The sequence below is a fragment of the Harpia harpyja genome, chromosome 23 (assembly GCF_026419915.1).
Source record: "Harpia harpyja isolate bHarHar1 chromosome 23, bHarHar1 primary haplotype, whole genome shotgun sequence".
Lineage (NCBI taxonomy): Eukaryota > Metazoa > Chordata > Aves > Accipitriformes > Accipitridae > Harpia > Harpia harpyja.
In genome coordinates this window covers 11,058,298-11,081,573 of record NC_068962.1, presented here as the reverse complement: position 1 = coordinate 11,081,573, position 23,276 = coordinate 11,058,298, and the positions used below count along the sequence as shown (strand labels likewise).

The window sequence follows — 23,276 nt, the reverse complement described above, 5'->3', positions numbered from 1 at the left end:
AGTGTTTGACCTTTACATTCTTAGCAAGATTATTTGCCTTTTTTTGAGGTAAATTTGTTCATATCTGGGTACAATTAAACATGAATCATGAAGATTAAATTTATGAGATTAGTAGTGTTTTATGTCTAATCTAGCTCCGTTGTCACAGTAAACCACCTCTGCCAGGCTGCAGTATGTTATAAAAACTGTTGGCTTTGTAGTGGTAGTATTACTTTGTGACTAAATATATTGTAAAGGATATGAAAGATAATATAGCACGTACACATGCATAAATGAGTTAGGATTTTATGACTGAATAGCTATCCTTGGATTATTTTCAAGAAAATGCACATATTAAAATGAAATTTCATTAAGGTTGAGTGAGTTTTTAGAAGGGAGGAAGAGCCATAAAATGGTAGGAAACATCTCCAAAAGGCACACTAAAGCTGTGAAGATTCAGTTAACTCACAAGTCTGGGACAAGTATAATAGTAATTCAGTTAAGAATTAAAATAAAACAATTAAAAAGCCACTTGGGGTGTTCAAAGCATGAATAATAAAAAGAAAACTGCTGCTGCTTTCAATTTTTTTAATTTAGATTTTTCTTGATAGACTTCTTATTCTTCTCTGAAAATATTAATAATATTGATTATAGTATTAAGACATGCAGAGTAATTTTTCCCTCCTTACTGCTAGTTTTGCTGAATATTATAGCTGAACACAGAGTCCTGGAACAGGCTGAGGTCCCCATAGTACTGTGGTGACAGTCCTCACCATTTGTTTTCTACTAAACAGAGATTAAGTCATAACTTAATTTCAAAAGAAATATGGCTAGAAATTTGTCCAAGAAGCATTTTTTAATTTAATCTGTGCTCAATTTTGCTGGCCAATAATAACTTGTAGCTATACACAGAAGTATGCCTTGTGCATGAAGGAGAGTAGTGCCTAAAAGGATTGGTAATGGGGAAGTTTCTTAGGTCTTTTGGTGTGGAGGTGGCAAATTAACATCATCTGTTGTTACCTGTGCACAAAATGTCTTTACTCTCTGCACAGGGGAACCTTTAAAGATGCTGGGTTTGTATCTCCAGGATGGAGGTGCCCATTGGAAAATGTGGACCTGTTTTTCATCCAGGCCTGCAAGGAGCACAAAATGTAGCAGGGGCTTAAAGTCTTCTTCATATCCAAGGAAATGCTCCGTTTCCTTCACAGTAATCCTTTTCTTAGGACATGGCAGCTCTGAGTTGGAGTTACATGAATTTCCTCATTAACTTCTGAAGAGAACTACAGATGACTGTAATGCACTGGAAGAAATATTTAAGCCTGTACCCTAAAGTGGTTCTTAGGGCCCCAAGCATGATGTGCAGTGCAGTGTGTTGGCCTGGTTATCCAGAGGAATCAACCTACTGCAGGGCCACAGCACTGGAAATGGAAGAGCTTGGGTGTCCCCTGTCACTACTACAGATAAGAGCAGTGTGTTTCACATGTTCAATCAGTGCTGCAAGTTCATATTTCCAAACTGTATTAAAGTAATAGTATCCAAAAATTGCATTACTAAGAACCTTTGAAACAATTCTTTCCAAGGTGACCAAAATTGATTTTTTTTCCCCAGACTTTAATTTTCTTTATGTAATGTGGAAATTGTTTTAGATTTTCTGATTAGTTGCTGTGTCCAAATGTAAGTTAATGGCTTTGATGTTGAAGGCAAATCTTCACTAGACAAATGTAGTGATCACTTGGTTGCTGCCAATTAAATTGTATTGATGTTATTTTTATAAGCAGGTAGATAAAAATAGAAGAATCATATAGTGTAGGATGAAGGAACTTTTTTTTTTAAGGACTAGGTCAAGTTTGCATTAATGTATGAGAAATGGTACATACAAATCTGACATTGAAAGTATTTACGGGTCAAATACATTGTTTACTGAGAAGTAGACAGTGGTCCAGTTTGTTGGAAAGCTGAGCATTCTAATTTAATTTAAGACTCACGTACTGACAGCTTTTCACTACTTTTCTAAGCTTAGTTTAAAGGTGTGCATTTCTTCCTAGATTTGTACGATTTGATTTTTCAGTGCTTAGATCCCACAGTTAGAGACTGAGTTTTCTAATGTCCTAAGGACTGAGAAACACAGTCCAGAGAGGCTTTTTTAAGACATGTTCTCAACTGTGCAATTTCCTTTAAAGCATGTCTGATAGTATCAGTCCCAAGTCATGGGAAAAACAGTCTACAGTTTTTTACATTTTTATGTTTGTAAAATCATTTGGGACCTATTTGTGATGTCCTTATTCCTACTGAGCAGGACTTTATATCATGATGAGTCCCCCTGAAGTTAGCAGTCTATACTAGAGTAGTATTTAGTATGATCAGGGTTATCAGCTTAACCCAGGGAACTCCTTTGGGTGAGTAATCTTTCAAAAATTAATAGAGATAATCAATACAGAATATTACTTTTCTTTTCAGATACCTCCATTTTCTGAAGACTTTTTGTTGTGTGCCCACTGCTATCTGTTCTACTTTGTTCTTCACTTTCCTCCTATTGATGCTCTTAATACCACCCAACAGACTTCTAGGCTGCCGCTGTTCTTTTAATCCAAACTCCAGCTACAAGCAGCTGTTCTGTAGGCAGACTTTTTTTTATTAACTTCGTTAGGAACTATGCCGTATCATATTACCGTCTTCTGTTCCCGGCCCGTGCAGCTGTAGTCATTGCTTTTCACAGAAGTCTTTACAGAAAGCCGTAACTTCTCTCTTTTCTCAGTAGATTTTTGTGTGTGTGTCCTTTGCTGCCCTTAGGTTATCTTTGCATTGTGAATAAGATTTTTTCTACCCAGTATTTCTGTTGGATTAAACCAGTTCCACTGGCCCAATTCAACTTGATCAGAGTCTTTGCACAGTCCTGATGCTTTTTCTACCAGGCATTTCCTTTCATTTAGGTTCTCAAATAAAAACTTAATCTCAGAGCAGTCCACCAGCTTTGGAAGGGCTGATTAGCATTGCAGCCAGACGAGCATAGGGAACCGGGGCCAAGATCTGTGAAAGTAACTTCTATTTAGGTGCTTAGCTTCCTGTCAACTTCAGTGGGAGTTCAGGCACGTAAATAGGTTTTAGGAGCTTAAAATCCCATGTGGATCTGGCTTCAGGCACTTTTTGTTGGAGTTTGGCCATCATGTGAACAATGGTGGATGAACCTGAAAATACCTCATTCATCCTCCAGTCCAGAAACTGAATTCACCAGCATTTCACGGCCAGCCTCTCTGCCAGCTCCCTGGCTGGCTTTCAGAAGCTGAATTAAAAGCTATTAAATGGAAAACGATAGAGTACATTGCACCAAAAATTTCAGACTTTGAAAAACTCTCTACTCCCAGAACTAGCTGAATTATAGCAAAAGCAATATAATTCAATAGGGAAAGACTGTCAGATATGTTGTGATGAGACTTAAGGGGTCCTACCCGTGATTCCAGGGAAATTTAAATATGGGATTAGCACTAGAATGCCAGATAGCTAATCAGAGCACAGTCCTAGACAATTAGTGTCCTACACCACTACAAACACAGCCTTTTTCATGCCTTTTCTTTAAGTGCATCTTTCTGCAGGAATAATAATAAAGTTCCTGTTAGGCACATATCAAAGCAGCAGTGTATAAGAGCAGATACATAAGTCTTTGTTACAGTTCCAATTTAATCTGAAAGAATAATTGACAAAGATGCAATTTTTTGCTTTAATTGTTTTTAGTGTGAACAGTGATCACTTCATCATAGTTGAGTCATGTTTAGAAAATTTAAACAAGCTGCGTGATTACTCTAGGAAGCATGGAATGGTTTGTTCAAATCAGTACCATCTGTGGACAGAAAAAGTTGGGGGAATTTTAGTCATTCTTGAGGAATGGAAATCTGATTCTCCATGCTAGAGTAATTGTAATCCTCTTTGTATCTGTAACCCAATAGCATAGTTGTCTTGAAATTGTCTCATTGAACACAATAATCAAGTGCAAGAGACACTGTGCCACTGGGTGTCACTGCTCCTCACTGTGGCCCTTGGAGCAAACCTCTTTCATTTCCTCCAGATTCAGATCACATCTTTTCATTTGCTCTAATAAGAGATTACATTTATATTTGATTTGTCTATGTAGGCAATGAGATAAAATAGACTAGATTTTAAACTGACTAATATTTAAGGCTCTGATTCCATTTTAAGTTCTGTTTAGGCACTGGCAGAGAAAAATTTCCTGTGTCTTCTGCCAACTGACACTTTCTTTTGTGGGTTACAAATATTTTGTTTATATGTGTCTTAGTAAACTGGAAAAATGATGACATAAAATAGCAATTTTTGTATTGAAAATACAAAGCTTTTGTATGAAAGAAGTGCTTGTCTAATCTGTCTGTTATCATGATACCTGCAAGTTTATCTTTCAAAATGGTGGTTTTCATGCAGTGTTACCCACAGGGATAATCACAGATAATATCTTCTGCCTTGTGAGGGTAATGTGTATGGCCTCCCTCTGTAGCCAGTGGGAAAAAGGACAGATGGAAAGAGAAATGTCATTTTTCTGCCTTCTGTTCTTTCCCCTGCTCTCTGGGAGTTTGTCTCTTTCCACCAAATACAAGGAGAGCTCATGGAGACTGGCTTTATTAGACTTTTGATAGTCTGTGTGAGAGCCCACAAATCAGAGCCACTGTTATTTTTCCTGATATAATTTCCAGTTCTGTGAAACTGCCAAGCGTCTTTTCCATCTTTACTGCAACATTGCTAGCTCTCAATTCTTTTTGATGTCATCATCCATGTTGAAACTGGGGGAACAGGGTACTCTCCCTGAGAAGGAAAGCCCACCATGCTGGCTAGAACATGGGCACTGGTCTTCCTGCCTGTGACTAGCCTCTTTAACCTGCCTCGTTTTAGGTGCGGGGACTGCAGTTGTGCCAGCCATGGCTCTACCAGCTGCACATTTGAGCAAGTGAAGGTATATATTCACTTCCTCTTGGCACCCAGCAAGCAACCAGTTACTATCTACTTTATTCCAAGCCCCTGTTTCAGTATTTGATCCAGTCTTTCATTTAAACTGGAGTATAGTCCAATAATCAGTTTTCAGCAGATGGAAGTTAGTAATGGTAGACTAAGAGGCATTAGAGCCAGTTGTTTCCATCTCCCCGTTGCATACTTTCACACTTTTATTCCAAACCTGCCGATGCTTGCTGTTGCTATCGTAGCAAGAGTTCCTGGAGTCGTGTGCCTGGAAAGGTGAGGTCATATTCCTTATAAAAAAAAAGAGTAGTTCCCTCTGAGTGAGAAGGAGGAGAGTTTAATTTCCTTAAATTCTGTTAATTTTTATCTGTCCATATGTCTTTGGAATTGCTGACTCTTAGTTTTTTAATTCCTAGCATAGGTAGTATTGAGTCTTAAAAATACTTTAATTCAAGTTCAGAGTGAGACTGGGTGGTAACTTTTTTTTCACTCAAACAGTTTTATCCATTCTATCCCACATTTTATCATTGTCATAATTGAGTGTGTAAGATTCTTATTCTTTGCAGTATCTTAGATATTAATAGCTTATATTACAATAGAGTAGAGGATTTTTTAAGGAAAAATACAGATTTTTTTATAGTAACCATTGAACATTTCTCTGCCTTTACTTTCCATTAACTAATGGTCAAACTAAGCCCTTTCTTGTAATTTGCACTAGTACCAAATACAGTTTATAGAGCTATTATGAAAATATTGCAGTGTTTATTTTTTTGAAAGTGGACAAACTGAATATTACATCTCCAAAACTGTGACCAAGCAAGAATGTTACTGCTTGTTTTGTTTTTATTTACTACTTCCTGTACTTCTCTTCATGCTAATAACAACAGAGCAAAACAGCTTCAATTTTGACAGCATGGAGTATGATGATGAAAGTTGTCTCCGGCAACAATTTTTTTCTTAGGCAGTTTGTTCTTGTTCTGTTTCTGTTTAGCGTGTAGCAGGGTGGGAGCACATGGGGCTGTTGCATGCTGCGATGTTGTGTACGCATGCGTGAGAGCTGAGTGGAAGGACAGGGAAGTGCCCACGGTTCCTGTGCCTTGGCTCCTCTCCTGCAGGCTCCACCTGCTTTGGGCTTATTTGAAGGGATTTGAATTTCTCAGCATTTTCATCATCACGACTTGGTTTGACTCAGAATTTTCATTTCTTGTTAAATATTCATATGCAGTGGTGAAGCTTCAGCTTGTTATATTATGATGATTTCTATAAACAAATTGTTGCAGATGAAAGCAGAGATCAGATATTCCCACAAGGCTGAAAAAAAATGGAGGGTTTTCTCTTTCTTCCCCAGTAACGTTGGTCTGGGATCCTTTTATTCTTTATGTAAGCCTTGGGGCTTCTTCAGTTTCATTTTGAGGATGTATCATGTTTTTCTTTTACCAGTGATACTTCTTACCCCAAAGACTCTAAAGCACTCTTTAAAGCTAAGTGCACAAAATGATTTCCGAGCTGATTTCTCTGCACAGTTTTTGCCCCAGAGAGTATTAGTATTATCTTACAGAGTCTTAGAGATAATATTAGCTTACTGTATGACTATGTGATATAGCACAAAACCATATGTTGCATCCAGTCTGTGAGAGCTGGGAGTACACTGTTGGCTTAATATAGATATGGATAAATGTGTGTGCATATGTGTATGTGTATGTATGTACATACATTCACTACTTCTGTCTCCATGCTCATGAATATAACCTGTGTATACCCACGTATACTTATGTATATAAATACATGGGAGGAAAGTTTATGGGAAGTTTCTTTTTTTGCTTTGTATTGCCATATTATTTAGCTTTTCCTGTTAATTTAATTTGTTGTTTGCATGCATTGATACTTTCCATTCAGCTGGTGAAACAGGACATTTATAAAACCTTGAGGTGTTGCTTGAGGATTTCATATGTTACCAAGAGAGAGGGAGACAAATAAGTATTTCTAAGTGAGAGGTGAGGAATCCCAGTTAGCAACAGCAGTAAAAGATGCTATGGGTAGGCCAAAAATAACTTTGCTTGATATTCCCTCCCTCGGTTGAGACATAGCCCCAAATGTAGCAACAGCAATGTCACACCTCTCAAAGCTGCCCCTGCCCCTGCCACACCTAAAAGTAGTTTTCTTTCTTTCAAAAGCTACAGTAAATGTATGCCACCTATATATGTACACTGTGATTTACACCAGTGGAATTACTCCTTATTAACCATATGAAATTGAATGTTGGTCTTTAGACATGCTTATTAAGATATTTTTTCAACACTGGATAAAAGGGTTATAGTTGCAATCACTTTTCATTCAAATGAAGATATCTTACAAGTGTTTTAATTTGTAGTTCCTAGTGCTCCCAGGGATATTGTTTTTTCCAATGTGCAATCAACAAGTGTGACCCTGAATTGGAGATCACCGAAATCTGTCCTTGGCTACTTTCAAAACTACAAGATTACAACACAGCTACAGTCCATCCGCTGCAGTGACTGGGAATCTAAGGAATGTATTGAATATGAGATGCATCAATATTTATATGAAAATGTAGTGGATGACTGGATAGAAGAGACAGTGTATGGACTGAAAAAATACAGATGGTACAGATTTGCAGTTGCTGCCAGTACGAACGTTGGTTATGGCAGTTCTTCACCTTGGATTTCTACGCAAACACTTCCTGGCTGTAAGTAAAGATGTCTGCCATGTGTCATAATGCTATAACAGTGTGATGTTCACCTGAATAAGCCACACTTGGTAGAAGTTATTTCTTCATAGACCTACAATATTGGTAAAGTTCTAAGTGTTTATTGCAACTCTTCACATACGAAATATGATATAAATCGTGTGGTATGTATGCATACTTGACACTGCATCAGATTTTAGTACCTCTTGTATGCTCTACTCTAGTTACTGCTTACCCAACAGCAATTTCATTTCTCAGCCCTACTACTCGTCTAGAATTGAGAAATCTGAATTTTGACTATTTTGGGTTGATATGCCATTTTCAATACATTTTCATATGTGGGGTGTGTCAATGAAAAGTAGTCTTTTTTTTAATTCCTTGACTAAAAGTCTGTTCACTCACATCGTAACAGTTTCCTGAAATTCTGCTGTATGTTCCTGGCAATAGAATTTAAGCAATAGTTTCAGAGGAATTAAGATTTCTTTCTAATAGCATATCCCCCTAAAGAGATTACAGAGTAGCCATGTAACACCTGCAGGACTGCCATGACACATAGAACTGTCATGTCTCAGCTGAGGATTTCGGTTTCCAAGTGAGAGAAGAGTTAGTTGTAACAGATAAGTCATCACAAGATATTTGAGAGAAGGGGACGTGAAACATAAATTATTTAGGCAGTTGTCACGGGGACATATGACCTTCCCTCTCAGTCTGCAGCCAGCCTAGGTCAGAGCACATCTGAGGTCCGGCCTCTGGCCTGTGTAAAACAATTGAGAAGCACCGTGAGTGGCCTGCCTAAATCACAGCTCTTTCACTCCTTTCCCCTTCCAAAGTAATCGTAATAGAGATACGAAGGACTTAAACAGCTGTGTACCAAGGACTGTTCAATGGTCCACATACTTATTTTGTTCCATTCATGTTTTTACAATCATGTGATGTGAATTCAGGAGGCTTTTCTATAATGCTCCTCACAGTATCTGTGCACTCTCTGTACAGCAATACATCCATCTGTCCTTAAATACTTCACAGTTTTTCTCCTCGATAAGGAAATATTGTTGTCTTCATTTGCAGATGAGAAATTGCAATAGAGAAATTCTAAGCCCCAAGGGGCAAAGAGATTTGGACACCGTGATAGTGAAATCACAACAGCCCATTTTCCACATAAAGCACAGAAGCAGTCCTTTGGATTGAGAAGTACTGGAATCAGCTGCAGAGTCGTTCTCATGTGCACTTACTTTCTTTGTCCAGTCGTTCTTGTGGGGATGCTATGCCTGTAAATCAATGGCATATTTTAAATGAAAGTGAAAAAAAAAAAAACCAAACCCCCAAACATTTAACCCCAGATGGAGCAGAAAATAGCTAACAGAAGTTGTGCAGCTCTTGAGCTAGCAGCTCTGGGGTGATTTCTTACTGTTAGATGGATAGATCTCAGCTGCTGACATATGCAAATACTTCTCTTCAAAAAATTGTTGCTGAGTTTAGGAAAGTTAGAGATTTAAACTGGACAGACAGGCAGATAATGAAAACACATGTAATTACATAAAGTTAGGATCCCCTTTATGATTCCCTCTCTGGACAGTGATAATTGGCTTTAAGAGAGAACTAGTTTCCCAACAGTCGCACTGAGGAGACGGTAGTTAAAAGTATAAAAATCTGATTAGACTGCACAAACCCTTTCCGTACCAATATAGTGTTCTTCTCAGCAATAGGTCCTCTGTGTGCTCTATTAGCTAGTTTAACAAACGGTGGTGGGGTAGAAGTTAAAAAAGTTCCACCAGTTCTTCCAGCCCAAGTGTCGGGGGCTGCTGGCCTGTGTCTGTGGTGAGGGAAGTGGGCAGCAACAAATTTCCTGTGAGCTGAATCAGTGACGCATCAGGAGATGAGCTGCTTATAAAACACACCGCTGGGGAGTCAAGGAAGCATGGGCACTACTCCAGATACCATGGCTGCGTGCTGGTCTTTTTCCTGGGGTAATGGCAATCAGCTGAGGAGGAAGAAAAGAGGAAGGTGACACGTCACGGCTGGGTAGCCAGCTGGCAGCTCTGGTGTGCTTCAGCAGCGCCAGGAGCCTCCCTGAGCAGCGGTTGATCTTTAGCAAGGGCAGGTCTCTAGCTACCCGACCTCATACTTTCCAAAGACTAGTCTTTAGAAATATTATTAAACAGACTAAAACCCATCAGTTCCTTTTTTTCTTTTGCAAAGGGTGCTGCCTGTAGGAGGGAAGAGAAATTCAGGATGCACAAAAAACTGACCCGGCGCTCTGGGCAGCCTTGCGGAGTGTATCCAGAGAACAGGTGTCGATCCCCCTCTCCTCTCCCTCGTGGACAGGGCCAAGCATCCTCTGGATTAGCCTGCTGGTACACAGCCAATATACATGGTCTGTTAGGGCTTAAGGGTGCTTAGCTGCTATGTAAAATACCCTGAGTACTTAGCCCATAAAATCAATGGGAGTTGTGTTTGCAGATTTGAGGGCAGAAGTTAGCCACTGTTTCTGATTTTCAAGAAATGCCTCTGTAAGACATTGCTTCTGCCAAAGGGAACGTTACCTTGGTTGTGAAACAATAGTAAAATGACTTTTCTTCAGAAATAATTGGGTTCTCAGAAGTTTGTGTTTCTCCCAAGCCTAAAGAAATTACTACATTTATTATACTCATATTCAGGAAGTTACAGCTTTTAAGCTGAAAACTGTTAGACTCATTTCCCAGAATATAAAGAGATGAAACTTCAGTAACAGCAAAAATTACATAACAGAAACCCTAAATACCCTTTACAAGTGCTGAGGATTTGACTGTTGTGCTAAAGCAGAAAAGCCTAGTAATTCTGAATATTCAGTGACTAAGGTGAGAATCTGAGCTATGTATTTCAGTTGTTCATTATGAAGGTAAATCTAAGGCTACAGGAAATCTTTTTAAGATTCTTTAACTTGTTTGCAAGTTTCAAACAAAAAAATAATGGCTGTGTTCTGTACGGAAGGTGGTTATAGTGTTACTCCATGGAAAATGTTATAGGTTGTTCAGTACAGTCCAATTCTCACATCACACAGATAAACAATTCAGCCTTCTGTCTTGCAGATTATCCTCACAGGAATTGTCTTACTATCTCATAAAGTAGTTTGATGGCACTGTTATTACTTAGCTGATGGATTACCCAAGAGCCAAATCTACTCTGCAAGATGAAATATTTTCAGCATAACCTAGATTTATATAGTTACCGGTACAGAAGATCACAGTGTTGTGTCACAGTAAGGGAAAGGGCAAGAAATGTTTTCCATAGCTAGGGAAACTTTGTTCCCTCACACCTGCACTTACCTCGAGTTTCATTTTTACATTTATAAGGAAAATAACGTTGGCCAAACTTGTGCTTTCTACGAGAAAAATCATTTTGGAGGGTCAGTGTTAGGTGGAAAATGAATGGCAGTGAGATCAGTGACCTCAGTTTGGATCTCGTACAGTTACACAATGCAATGCTTTTTGGTAAACTGCCAAGTCTCCTAATGCCAGGATATACTGAGATACAAAGGAAAACCCCAGATGTTCAAATGTCCCATGAAGGCTAGGACATAGATGCATGGGGCAGAGGTTTATGCTTCTCTTTTCAGCACCTTCTTTCTCAATCCCTGCTGATAGCCAGTTGCTTGGTATACTTAAAGAAATGTTTCTGTGTGGTGAAAAGCAATGAGGTTTTTATCTCTTGTTGTATGCCCTTTCTTCTGGCAGGTTTCGCCTGAGAGAACTTGTTCTTCTTTGTTCCTTTCATTGTCTCAGAACTAAACATTGGAAAGTAAATATGGCCTAATATAAGATATAAATGTTTAAATATAGGTAAAAGTAACCTAGGTGATTATAAAATGAATATAACTGAACCTTACACTTAATTTTTGTTGGGAAACAGAAAAAGTCTTAACCAAACTGGCAAGCACGAATTTCTGTTAGAAAACTGGAGTATTCAGTCTTATTTTTGAGGATTATGCTAAATGATGGGCTATCCAGACTTATCTTCAAGCTTCACTTAACTGCTGCCTGAGCATCAGGACACAGATGGATGGGAAAGATGACCCTGACCTCCATAAGACCCACATTCCTGTGCAAGGATAGAAGCATGATAATCAGGAAATGATGGTTATTAGTTACAGAAAATGCATTATTGTGAAAACCAGGAGAAAAGTGCTTATGAGAGGAAGTGATTGGATTATGGGGGAATGAGAGAATAAGACTAGGTCATTTCTACTGAGTAAATTGCTGTGATTTATAAGAGAAAGGGTATAGTGATATCATGGCCTCGTATTGACTAGGTTCATTTCACAAACAAACCTAAATCAGAACATGGCAGTTACCCACTGAAGCAAACACAGTTTTTAAAAAGACGGGTTTTGTAGACATGAGACACATTAGACACATTTCATTTTCTAGTTTTCTTTCTAATTATACAGGTTATTTCAGAAAATATTCCTATATTTCAGTGTCATTCAGTTAATGACCAATATTGTACTTTTCATGATGAAAATAAACCCAGTATTAACGCTTAGATGTGTTTTAGATAAGTATCTTAAATACAGCATACTCAATTTTAATTTTCTTGCAAAGATCTAAAAATGTACCAAATATAAACTGCATGTGGGACTTATCCATATAAATAACTTCAGGTTGGGTAATTTGTAGATTAGATTATGCTTTAAAATTATTTCACACCATCATTGTCTAATGCATAAACCTAAAGTGGCTTCTGCAAAAAAATATTGAGAGATTAAACGCTCCATTAATGCTATAAAAAAGTAATGGAAAATTGTCTTTGGAAACTTGGTTGATTTGCAAACTAAGGCTCGTGAAGCTATATATATATCATTTTATACCATTTTTCAGAAATTTCAGCTGGCGATAAAGGTAATACCACTGCCACAGTTACCGAAAGCATTGTTTACACTAAAAGACACTGTTTGAGCAACAAGTCTCACACACATTACCTGCAAAATAAGCTTAATTTGTGCTAATTCTAGTTTTTAAGGAACATGCTTGCCCTTCTATTTTGTTTTATCTGTTCTAACTCCCCACTCGACGGCCAGCCTTCTCTGAGCAGTCTCCTCTTTCACCACCCCTCCCTCATGTGTTTTCATAGTTCATTCAGTTACACTCTTCATTCAGTTGTTCCATGCTATTCAGTATTTTGGGGGACTGCTTCCAATGGCTGAATTTGATCCTGTCTACAAAGTCTGATATATTCCTGCTAATCCCAGCACAGCAATCTACCTCCTATATCCAACACCCTAAACTCCTCATAGCACCTTATCAACTCCCAAATCTTCCTGTTTTATTCTGCAACCATGGTGGAAAATTTTCACCTTCACAGTGCAAAATTTTATGATTTCTCTTCCTTAATTTTTCACACGTAATTTCAATAGCTACATATACTTCCTTCCATGTTATTTTTCCTTTTCCTAACCTGTTTTCTACTTTAAAAAATAAGTAGCCTTGTATACACTCCAATTTTCCTCATTAAGCCCTCTTACCTAATGATTAATGGTGAAAAAAATACATATTCATGCATTAATCATGTTTGAGAAACTAGACTGCATCTTCTGATTAGGATAAATATGATTACTTTTATAATTTTTTATAACAGACTGTTCACAGATATGTGTTAATCATAGCTGTATTTTTTTTTCTGGTAGATTAAAAAAAAAGGCACAAAAAAAAAGTCCTGGAAATAATCTGTTGTTGCCTCTGTAACAGGCTGTTCATTGATACATATCACCATGGTTGTCTTTTTTTTGTAGTAGACTCCCCAAAAAAGGCACCATGGAGCCAAGTTCTTGCCTTATCTACAAATCTGTTGTCACTTCTATTCCAAATTTTATTTTCCTGAAATTTACCACGGTCATTACGAAAAAGTAATACCACTTACTAAGAACTGCTGTGCTGTTATTATGATTTCATTAATTTGTTATTCACGAATAAGAAATAACTAGGTTAATTCACATATCACCTTGACAAAAGGCAATTTTAGGAAAATCCCATTTCTTAATGTGAACATTCTTGCCCACTTACAATTCCTATTACTTTTTTGTGTGTGTTTTCCAGAGTTTCTCAACATGTTAAGAATAAGTTGAAATGAAACCTAGAAAATATTTTTTTTCTGTATAAAATTATTCATACTAGTACTTTCCAACATTTCTGGAAATTTTTTCTAGCATGCAGAAGACCTTGTGTTTTCACAATTTCTTGTTCTTTGAATGATTCCTTTGACATAAATGAATATATTATGCTTGTCTATTTGTCTAAATAGTTGTGTATATTTTGCTTGTGTCATGCAAAATAAATATAAATAACTTGTAATTAAAAAACCCTATAATTTCAATTTAAGATGAAGTTGTAGGCAGTTCAGACTGTAGAAAACTTGTAGTAATTGCAATGAAAGATGTGTTTCTAAATCACATTGTATGCTTTATATATGAGAAAGAAAAAATGTTATAATTATTTAAGCAGTGTATAATGGTAAATGTGTGAAAAAGTTTTATTTTCAAATTGAAAAATAATCTCTACTGGCCACTAAAATTACTGGGTTATTTGTTGTGAACGTCTTTGGCCTTGATTCTCATACATATCTTTTTCTACAGCTCCAGATTCTCCTCCAGAAAATGTGACTGTTTTAGCTACATCTCCTCACAGTATTAATATCAGCTGGAGTGAACCTGTCATCATCACTGGACCAACATGCTACCTCATAGACATTACCTCAGTAAGGCAACTCTGTTTTATTGTTGGTAGTTATACAGATGTTTGGTGATATAAATACAGATGTTCTTATAGAAATTATAGGACAGACAAACTGGATTGAAAAACAATATGACTGTGTCTATTTCCACATAAACTCCACTTAAGAATTAATTGTACATTTATAAATTTCTTAATGGGAGATAAATTAATTATGTGATATTAAAAAATGTGTGCTAATAAGAGGTCTTGGAGAAAAAAAGGTGCAGCTATAAATGTATACAGGAAAACAGTAGCTGAGCTTTGTGGAGCTGTACCTCTTTCTAACAATACTGATGCTGTTTACCAGTAAAAATAATAATGATTTTTTTTTCTTCAAAGGAAGGAAAAGTTCATTGTCATGATTTTACAAAGCCAAGTGGAAAGCCTAGCAAAAGGAAGTGACTTGTACAAAGTTACACCGCATCAGAGGGCGAACTTTAAAATCAAACTAGGTTTCCCACTTTCCACTTGGTGCTCTGTCCATCAGATTAGCTGTATTTTGGTAGCACAGTAATAACACTTCTTTCTCCTTGATCTTTATAAGCAAAAAAAAAGCTGACATAATAGAAAAGCTCTAGTGGCCTTTCTCTTTTCATCCCCTACTCCCCTTACAATACTCCTTAAAACAACCATTAATAAACCTCATTTCCTGCCCTGTGGCAAGATATGAAACTTTCTAAGTTTGAGCACATGAGTAGTTTTAAGTAGGGTATAGGTTCCCTGTTCTTCCAGAAATTATACAGGCAGGGCTATCAGTGAAAATGGGAAGCAGTTTACCCAGGAAAACTTGCTGTTTGCAGCTTCAAAAATCCTGAATCATTCTGTTAGATAAATAGGGAAAAAAATGAAAGACTACTTCAAACTATTTAAAGGCTTTAAATAGAAAGTTCTTTCAATTTTCTGAGAAGAAAGTAAGACTATTATGTGTATATTTTCAATGTTTCTGAGTTGTTCATAAGATTTACAGGTATGCTAAAACATTAATGCTGAGATTTTTGTGCAATCAAAATTTCTAAAGAGATCAGTAAAAAAGTACCAAATATTTTTAAGCTCCTCAGTAAAGTTACAAGAGAGTAATGTGTAGTCCTGCTATTTTCTTTTCTTCTAACTTCATTGTTCAATATGTAGACTGCAATCTGTTCAGTTCTGAACACACTTACCACAGCAATAGTATGACAGGTTGAAGAATGTACAATAACAAGGGGAATGCTAACAGGGAAGGAATGGTTCCTTGGCCTGTTGGGTAGGTCGCTAGAAACTAGATAACAATTTTTATTTCTCCTTTGCTGAAGTTAGAGAAGACTTTTTCCTTGTGAAAAGTTCCTGACACTTTTGACTAAACAGCTTTATAGTACATCAACAGAAAAAATTACTTTCATGCTTTTGATAAAACTTCCAAATTCAATTTTCAAAGCTGGATTTTTTGTGTGTAATATTTAATCAATTTGTATTTAAAAGATTTCTCCTCTGTCTGATATTTCCTAAATTATAAACAGGATGTCATCTGATTCTACACTATGAAAACGTTATAAATACCTTATCAATATAAGTTACAGCAAAATTCCTAAAGTAAGATGAAGTATGGAATGTTTCATGTGAGCCTGCCAGCATTCGGAAGGAACTTAAAAACCTGTTTTAAATGTTCAGTTTGGAGGGCTTTGGTGGTGTTTTTACAAAGTGGTGGGTTTTTTTCAAATATATTTCAGATATCTAGCTTTATATTTAGGGATTCCTTGTAATTAGATGTTGTCTGTCTAATGATCAGTAACTACAGGTGCCAGTTCTATAGCTAATCATCTTAGTAGACAAATCTATTCCTTCTTAAAGGCCAATAAAGCTGTCACAATCTTTTTCAGTGAAAATTTAAGTATATATTTTATTGTCCCAGTGGGAAATTTTTTATGAAGACTCCAAATTCCACAAACTTCCTGTATGTATAAATTTACTCATTTTAATTCTCAACTGAGTATTTTTAAGGATTTACAAAAATAGGGTCGCAGAACCGAATAATTTCAGATTTCTACTCTGTGACATCTTTATTCTTGAAAGATAATAATTAGTATTCATTAGTGAATAGGTTCTGTTTAAATTGCTAGGATGTTCCTTGCAGTTTTACAGATCAGAAAAAACTGAAAAGTACTCCCTCATTATTATTCCTTCAAGTCATATTTTAGTTTGTCTTGCTGCCTACTATAATTAGTAGTCCTGAATAAAGTATTACTGACAATGAGTAAGGAAGATGGAACTGAACCATTAAATTTAAGGAAGACTAGAAATACATTTAATGATGTAGTGCTGTGATTGTATTTTAGCTCTTGTATAAATATTTATATGCCAGATTTCTGATAGCCAGATAGGAAAAACTGTTGCAGCTCTTGATGACCATCCCAGGAAATGAATGTCTGTTTAGTCCATCAGAAAGTTTAGTTCAGGTTAATTCTCAGTGGGGATAGATGCATATCTGTCAAATAAAAGGTATGCTTGAACTATTCTAATGTTTTAGCAGCTGCATTTGATACAGATTTCATCCAGTGGGAAAACTACTGTACAGCTACCTAATCCTCTTTTTAAATTACACACTGAAGAAACAATAATGAAAACATCATTAACTGAAGTAGCAGGAATAGACATAAAAAGAATTTTGCAAATGATATTTGATCAAACACTAGAAAAGCTCTCATGTTTTCCTTTTTCTCCTTTTTTAAGCTAACATTAGAAGTGATTAATTGGATATAAAGCCCAACACTGTAGATTTTTCTGTAGAACTACAGATTATTGGGGATGTAGGGATGATAGGGATCCCGAGATGTAATCCAGTCCATATTCTGCTCTAACACAGAAACAAGCATACCTAAAGCCCTCCTCACAAATGACTCATTATCCTGTTCTTAAAAATGTCCAGTGCTGAAAGTTGCTCAGCACCCCTCAATAGATTGTTCTAGTTCTTAACTAAACTTATAGTCATAGTTTTATTTACATATTTAGGTATATCATTGCAGGTTTTGTCATTTTTAATTCTAATCCTTTTTTGCTGCACATAAAATTTCTCTTTGTGTTTTCATGAACTAGAAACAATGGATTATCTTCAATTTAGTATCAACCTTTTTTATATTTTGAAGTTATTACTGTCTTCAACCATCCTCCCTTTTCTAGATTGAACCCCAATTATTTCTGCTTTCCAGCTTTTTTAGTGAGGGAATTACTTCCTCCCCACTGTCTTACAAGTAGTGCTTCTATTAATATATCCCAAGAGGAACTGCACTTTCTGCAGTCATATCAACATTATATATTGCTGCCCAATTTTCTTTTTGGTTTTGTATTCCAAACAATTTTCTGCTATATAGAGCTGCTCATCTTCTGGATCTTTGCCTAGTTTGATTCCCATTTCAAGTCACTACAGCTCCCTTGGACCAGTGTCTACCAATTGGTTCATGTTTGCTTGTTGGAAGACAGCACCAAGCAAACAGTCCATTTCCTTAATCCCATACTACGTGAAGTGGTAAGGAGGCAACACATGGGTGAGATGGGAGCGTACTCCCCTGTGCAGCTTTCTAGTCTTGGTAGCTAGAGACTTCTTGTGAACCCTTCTATGTGAATGGTTAGAAAAGTGGAAAGATAAAAGTTAAATAAGGTGTTCAAATAATAATGTCCTGATTTTGGCTGTTTCAAGTCTCATAATAATTTTTCTTTTATTATTATTATTTTACAGGTAGATAATGACAATTATAAAGCTCAATTTCTGAAGACAAATAATGAGGGTAAAGTCTTAGAAATTTCTGATTTAAAAGCATTTACAAGGTATTCTGTAGTAATCATTGCCTTTACGGGGGACATTAATGCTGCACTCCTTGAAGGCAAGGCTAGTTCTCCAGTAATTGTCTCCACTTTTGAAGCAGGTTTGTATTTTTCTCTACTTTATGTGGATCAAACTTTGCAGTTTTTCTTACACCTGACAAAAAAAAAAAAAAGAGTTTTGAACACATGGTGCACTTTTAATGCAGATTTGTGCTCACAATATTTCTTCTTTAATATTTAAAAAGGTGGCAGTCGACAGAAAAAGTGATGGTGATAATAAATACTAAGGTTTACCTTAGTAATGCAGAGATCTTAACTTGCTTCCTGTAAAATACAGATGTGTGGAATACAGCCATCTAGATTACTTCTGTAGTCAATGAAGAGAGGTCCTATCTATATTAGCATGTATATATAAGATACCTGTTTTAGGAAGGGATGGCTGCCCTCTGTAGAGGTGCCTGTTTCCCTTAAGAAACTATTGAAAACTCTCTACAACATCCTTGGTCTTGATGCAAAATTTAAACATATAAAAATTAAGTGAAGCGAATCCTACCATTTATAAATGGTACCTGTACTGACTTGAGGAGATGATCTGCGTACTCTCAGTGGAAGGAGGTTGCTAGTGAAGGCCCAAGGGATCTGTGCTTGAGTCAGCTGTTCCACAGATTCAAAACAATCTGGAGAATGAGGTGGATACTAAGATGACAAACGTTGCTGATGCTATTAAGTTACTCAGAGAAATAAAACTGAGAGATGAGAGTGAGGAACTGTGTAAGGGCCTCATCATACCGAGAGGCTATGGTACAGAAAAGTAGATAGCATTTGCTTAGGAAAATATAAACAGATGTACATGAGGAAGATATAGTCCTAGCTTTATATACATAGTTCCTTGTTATGCTCGGTCTGCTATCTTTGTTTGTTTTTAACTGTTCACTAAGGATATATGAACAAACAAACAAATGAAACAACAAAAAAATATTTTCTGAAAAGATATTGAAGTTTTGTTTCATTCAAACTAATTATCAACTGTGTATAAACTACAATTGCCTTATCCCTAGTGAGGTTAGATGCAGGTCAGCTCTTTTAGCTATATAGTCAGCTTAATTTCAGATTTAGACATACTACACAGTGATTGTATTTATCATTTATCTTTCCTTTCATGTATGAAAATCCAATGCCCCTAACGGTATGGGATGGGATGGGATGGGATGGGATGGGATGGGATGGGATGGGATGGGGGTGTGCATATATAGATATATATCTAATACCTTTTAATTTCATGACCTGTTTACATCCTTGGAGGCTGATACGGTCTTTTACTGCGGAAAAATGAATGAAGATTAAATTAAGTGGTAGCTGGGTCTGTCCTGTGAGCTGTATTTTCTGGTAGCCCTTTCTCTTATGTAAAATGTGATACATCAGGAGGTGCAGTAAACTTAGAGAGGAACAGTTATTTTTTCTATCTCATCTTGTCTCATCTGGTTTGTACAGTCTAGCATATGGCTGAGTTAGGACCAGTTTACACAGACTAACTCCAGAGAAGCCTGAGTAAGCATTTGTTGGCTGGTGTAAAAAACCTGGAAGGTAGGACAACTGCATCTAAATCCTTGGCTGAGGGAATGTGTTTACCTTCAGTTGCTTGATTTCACTATTTAGAGGTCACGCTACATACTTGTCTGCTATTTAGCTGCCTGGAAAGAATGTTACAGCCTCTTCTTTCAAACAGGGACATCAGGAAAATTATTTATACCTTTACTGTCTTGAGAATAAGCTACTGGAATGAGCATTTGACAAATAACTGTCTTTGCGAAAAATGCTTGTTGTGTTTGTGTCTGGGCATCGGCTAGTGGAAAGTTTTTTCCTGAAGAGTTAGCTGTGATAAGCAGAGACTCTTAGGAGCGTGGTGGTTTGTTTATATGTTGGGAAGGAGCTTGCTGTTGACAGAGAGCTTTCAGAAAGGGATACTCAAGACTAACACTTGCTTCTTGCTTGTCAATCCATGCAAGGATTTGTTTACCCGGATGTATTTCAAGGTATAATGATGCCTTCAGGCTTTCTGAGTAGAAAATCAGAAGAAACTTTTCTGAGTAGAGACTACTGAGGGTTATCGAATCATTATTTTTAATATTTGTAGCATTAAATGCTATCATTAAGAATAGGATTTCACTAAATATTTAACTTCTTATTGTCTTTATAAATATTTACATATGAATAAATATTTGTGGTGTTTTTAATAAAAACAGAAAATACCAATGAAATAACACTGATATGCAAAAATATAATTTCTAATTTTTCAGGTTTTACTCTAATAGTAGTAGTAGTAAACTGATTAAGTGGATCATTGAAATATTTATTTCAGTGCCTGAAGACCCACCTAACAACATAACGTTTCAGAAGATACCAGACGAAGTAACAAAATTCCAAGTAACATTTGTGCCGCCATCTGAACCAAATGGAAATATTCAGGTGTATCAAGCTATGGTTTACAATGAAGACGACCCAGCTGCCATCCGGATCCACAACCTTAGTGTCATTGATAAAACAGATCAGTCAGTTACTGCCATGATAGAAGGACTAAAAGGAGGACATACCTATAATGTCAGCGTAAGAACCAACACTTTTTCTTTTATTTTTTTCTTTGATATGAGTGAGAGATTAGTCTGAATAGGGAACACAAACCTTGGCTGAAAATGAGATTTTCATGCCGAGAATGTTAGCTGGGGTGTGAAGAGAGACAAGTCTGAGGAATGAGGGGAGCAATGAAGAGGGTGGAGTGAGTGGGAGCAGGACACATCACTGGTGGTTAGCTTTGTACTCTGGACCACCGGTTCATGTGCTAGCAAAGCAGCCTGTGACACATCGTCACAGGTACGAGACTAAATCTCTCTCTTAATTCCACTACTTGCATTGCTTATTTGGCTCAGATGAAAGGTCCAGTTCTGCAAGGGGAGCTTGCTAGAAGTATGTGTGTGAAGTCCTTTCAAATAATCAGAGACTAGCACATAAAAGGAGGCGGCATAACTGTTTAAGTGGGCTTGTTTTTCTCCTTTTTGTAAGAGCTACATTACAAGTGATGAAGTGTTACTGTACTTAGGATTGTAAAGAAATATGAAGTAAGTTCTACCAAAGTGTGAATGACAAAAGGAGTGTTTCAGCATTCATTGTTGCTTCAAATATATCCAGATTTGGCCAATGTGAAGCTAGTACCAATACTCATTAAAAAAAGTGTTTGTTTTTTTAAGGTGTATGCAATTAATGGTGCTGGTGCAGGGCCAAAAATTCAATTGAAAATAACCATGGATATCAAAGGTATGTCTCATAAAGTACCCTTTAGCTGAAATCTCTATAAATGCTGAAGAAATTGCTCTTCTACCTGTGAGTACACAGCTGTGTGCCTTTGTCTATTATTTAGAGGCCACATAATGTAGGAACAGGAACACATAACTGATAGCCTTGAATTTCAGTGCTCAATTTCACTGCATATCACCGGTCATTTGCTATTCCTATCTGAATGATACTGTAAAACATGTGCAGACTTGGTGAAGTAATCATACCAACTTCAGTATTTTAGTTACCATCAGCAAACAGCTTGGATCACAGAGGTATGGCTAAGTACACAGTATCACAGTTGTGGAAATAAATACAGTAATTGACTGAAATTCATTGAAAAACTAAGACCCAGTCTTTTTATTGTTTTCTCCTTTAATCGAAAACTGATATGCAGAGGCATTTATCAGAATACAGCTTTTAGAGGCTTAAGGCATTAAGTACAACATTAACTTGTCCCTAAAAATATACTGAAGATTTGTCCTGCATAACACAGCTATGTGCCTGAACAAAGTACTTGTAGTGAAAGCATTTTAAAACAAAACTCTGTTGTATATCTTTGTTTAAAAACAGAACCACCACGGCCTAAAAAGAAACCAGCACCAGTTTATGATACCAATGGGGCATTACTCGTCACAGCTACAACAATTACGATCAGAATGCCGGTATGTTACTACAGTGATGATCATGGCCCTATCAAGAAGATACAAGTTCTTGTTGTGGAAGCCGGAGGTAGAATTTTATAAGTTCTCTTGAAAATTGTTTTCAGGTTTTTTTATTTATTTTCAGGCTGTTTGTCTTTTCTCTTCTATTTCTTTTCTTGGGTCTCAGTAGTTTCATGTTAGAAAACAGCTAACAAAGTCACTTTAGCTGTGGCAACAGTACTAAGAGCAAAGTGCCTTTCACAATACCTGTGGGCTGGGTACTGGATTTTGGGAACACATGTGGACGAAGTCATCCATGCTGTTTGAAGTCACCAATATTATTCTGGCCCTATTGTTGTCTTCATATTTCTTTATTTCCTATTTCCTTGAAAAAAAATACATTTGGCATTTGCGAAAGGTAAATAAAACTGAAACTTTTTTTTGCAAGGTTATTCTTCTGTTGCTATTAGTGTTGCCTGTAAAAGAATGCAGTCATGTGCAGTTGATATTTCCATTTCATAACGGGGGCAGAGGGATTTATATAAATCCCTTCTGTAGACTGTGGGTTAGAATGTGTATTCCCTTGTATGGACTGATGAATATTTACTCATATGAACAGTGCCATGATGCTCTTCTGAGTAATTGCCTACCAATGTGAGTGGGAGTTTCATGATAGGACATCATATGGTCAGGCTTACTTTACCTAAGCAGGACAAATTCCAGGTATTTAATTCCCTTGTTTTGCTTGCTTTCAAAGTATAGAAGTAAAACATTCACACTAAGTGAGTTCACATTAAGCCTCTCACCTTTTTCTGAATTTTGCATTTTAGCACTAATCCTACAATTACTTCATAGCTATTTCTGTGAAGATTCTCTTGAACTGATAGATATACAAATACCATGTTAAGCAACATGTTGATGATTTTTCTCCTGAGTTGCTGGGTACTGTCCACTTATTGAAATCTAGTAATTTCATTTATTAAACAGTCTTTACTGTCTTTAGAGTAAACACTTTTTACTGTCTTTGCTAGCCATGCTCAGTTTCAAAGTGGCTTGCACAAGTGATATCCTCTGCAGGCAGAGCTCATGTGCAAGACTGCCCCTGAAATTTTCTAGTTGTGATTC

The 23,276-nt window shown here is 36.7% G+C and overlaps 1 protein-coding gene across 3 annotated transcripts in view; it reads left to right on the top strand.

The window, feature by feature from the left end:
- The window catches only part of PTPRQ (protein tyrosine phosphatase receptor type Q), a 117,285-nt gene that overhangs the window by 58,948 nt on the left and 35,061 nt on the right, over positions 1-23,276 (top strand). For all 3 annotated transcript variants that reach the window (XM_052774661.1, XM_052774663.1, XM_052774662.1), the window contains 6 exons: positions 7,307-7,639; positions 14,247-14,368; positions 18,095-18,281; positions 20,540-20,784; positions 21,423-21,489; positions 22,081-22,239. In XM_052774661.1, coding sequence (XP_052630621.1) covers positions 7,307-7,639; positions 14,247-14,368; positions 18,095-18,281; positions 20,540-20,784; positions 21,423-21,489; positions 22,081-22,239 — 1,113 coding nt within the window. The remainder of the gene's footprint in view (positions 1-7,306; positions 7,640-14,246; positions 14,369-18,094; positions 18,282-20,539; positions 20,785-21,422; positions 21,490-22,080; positions 22,240-23,276) is intronic.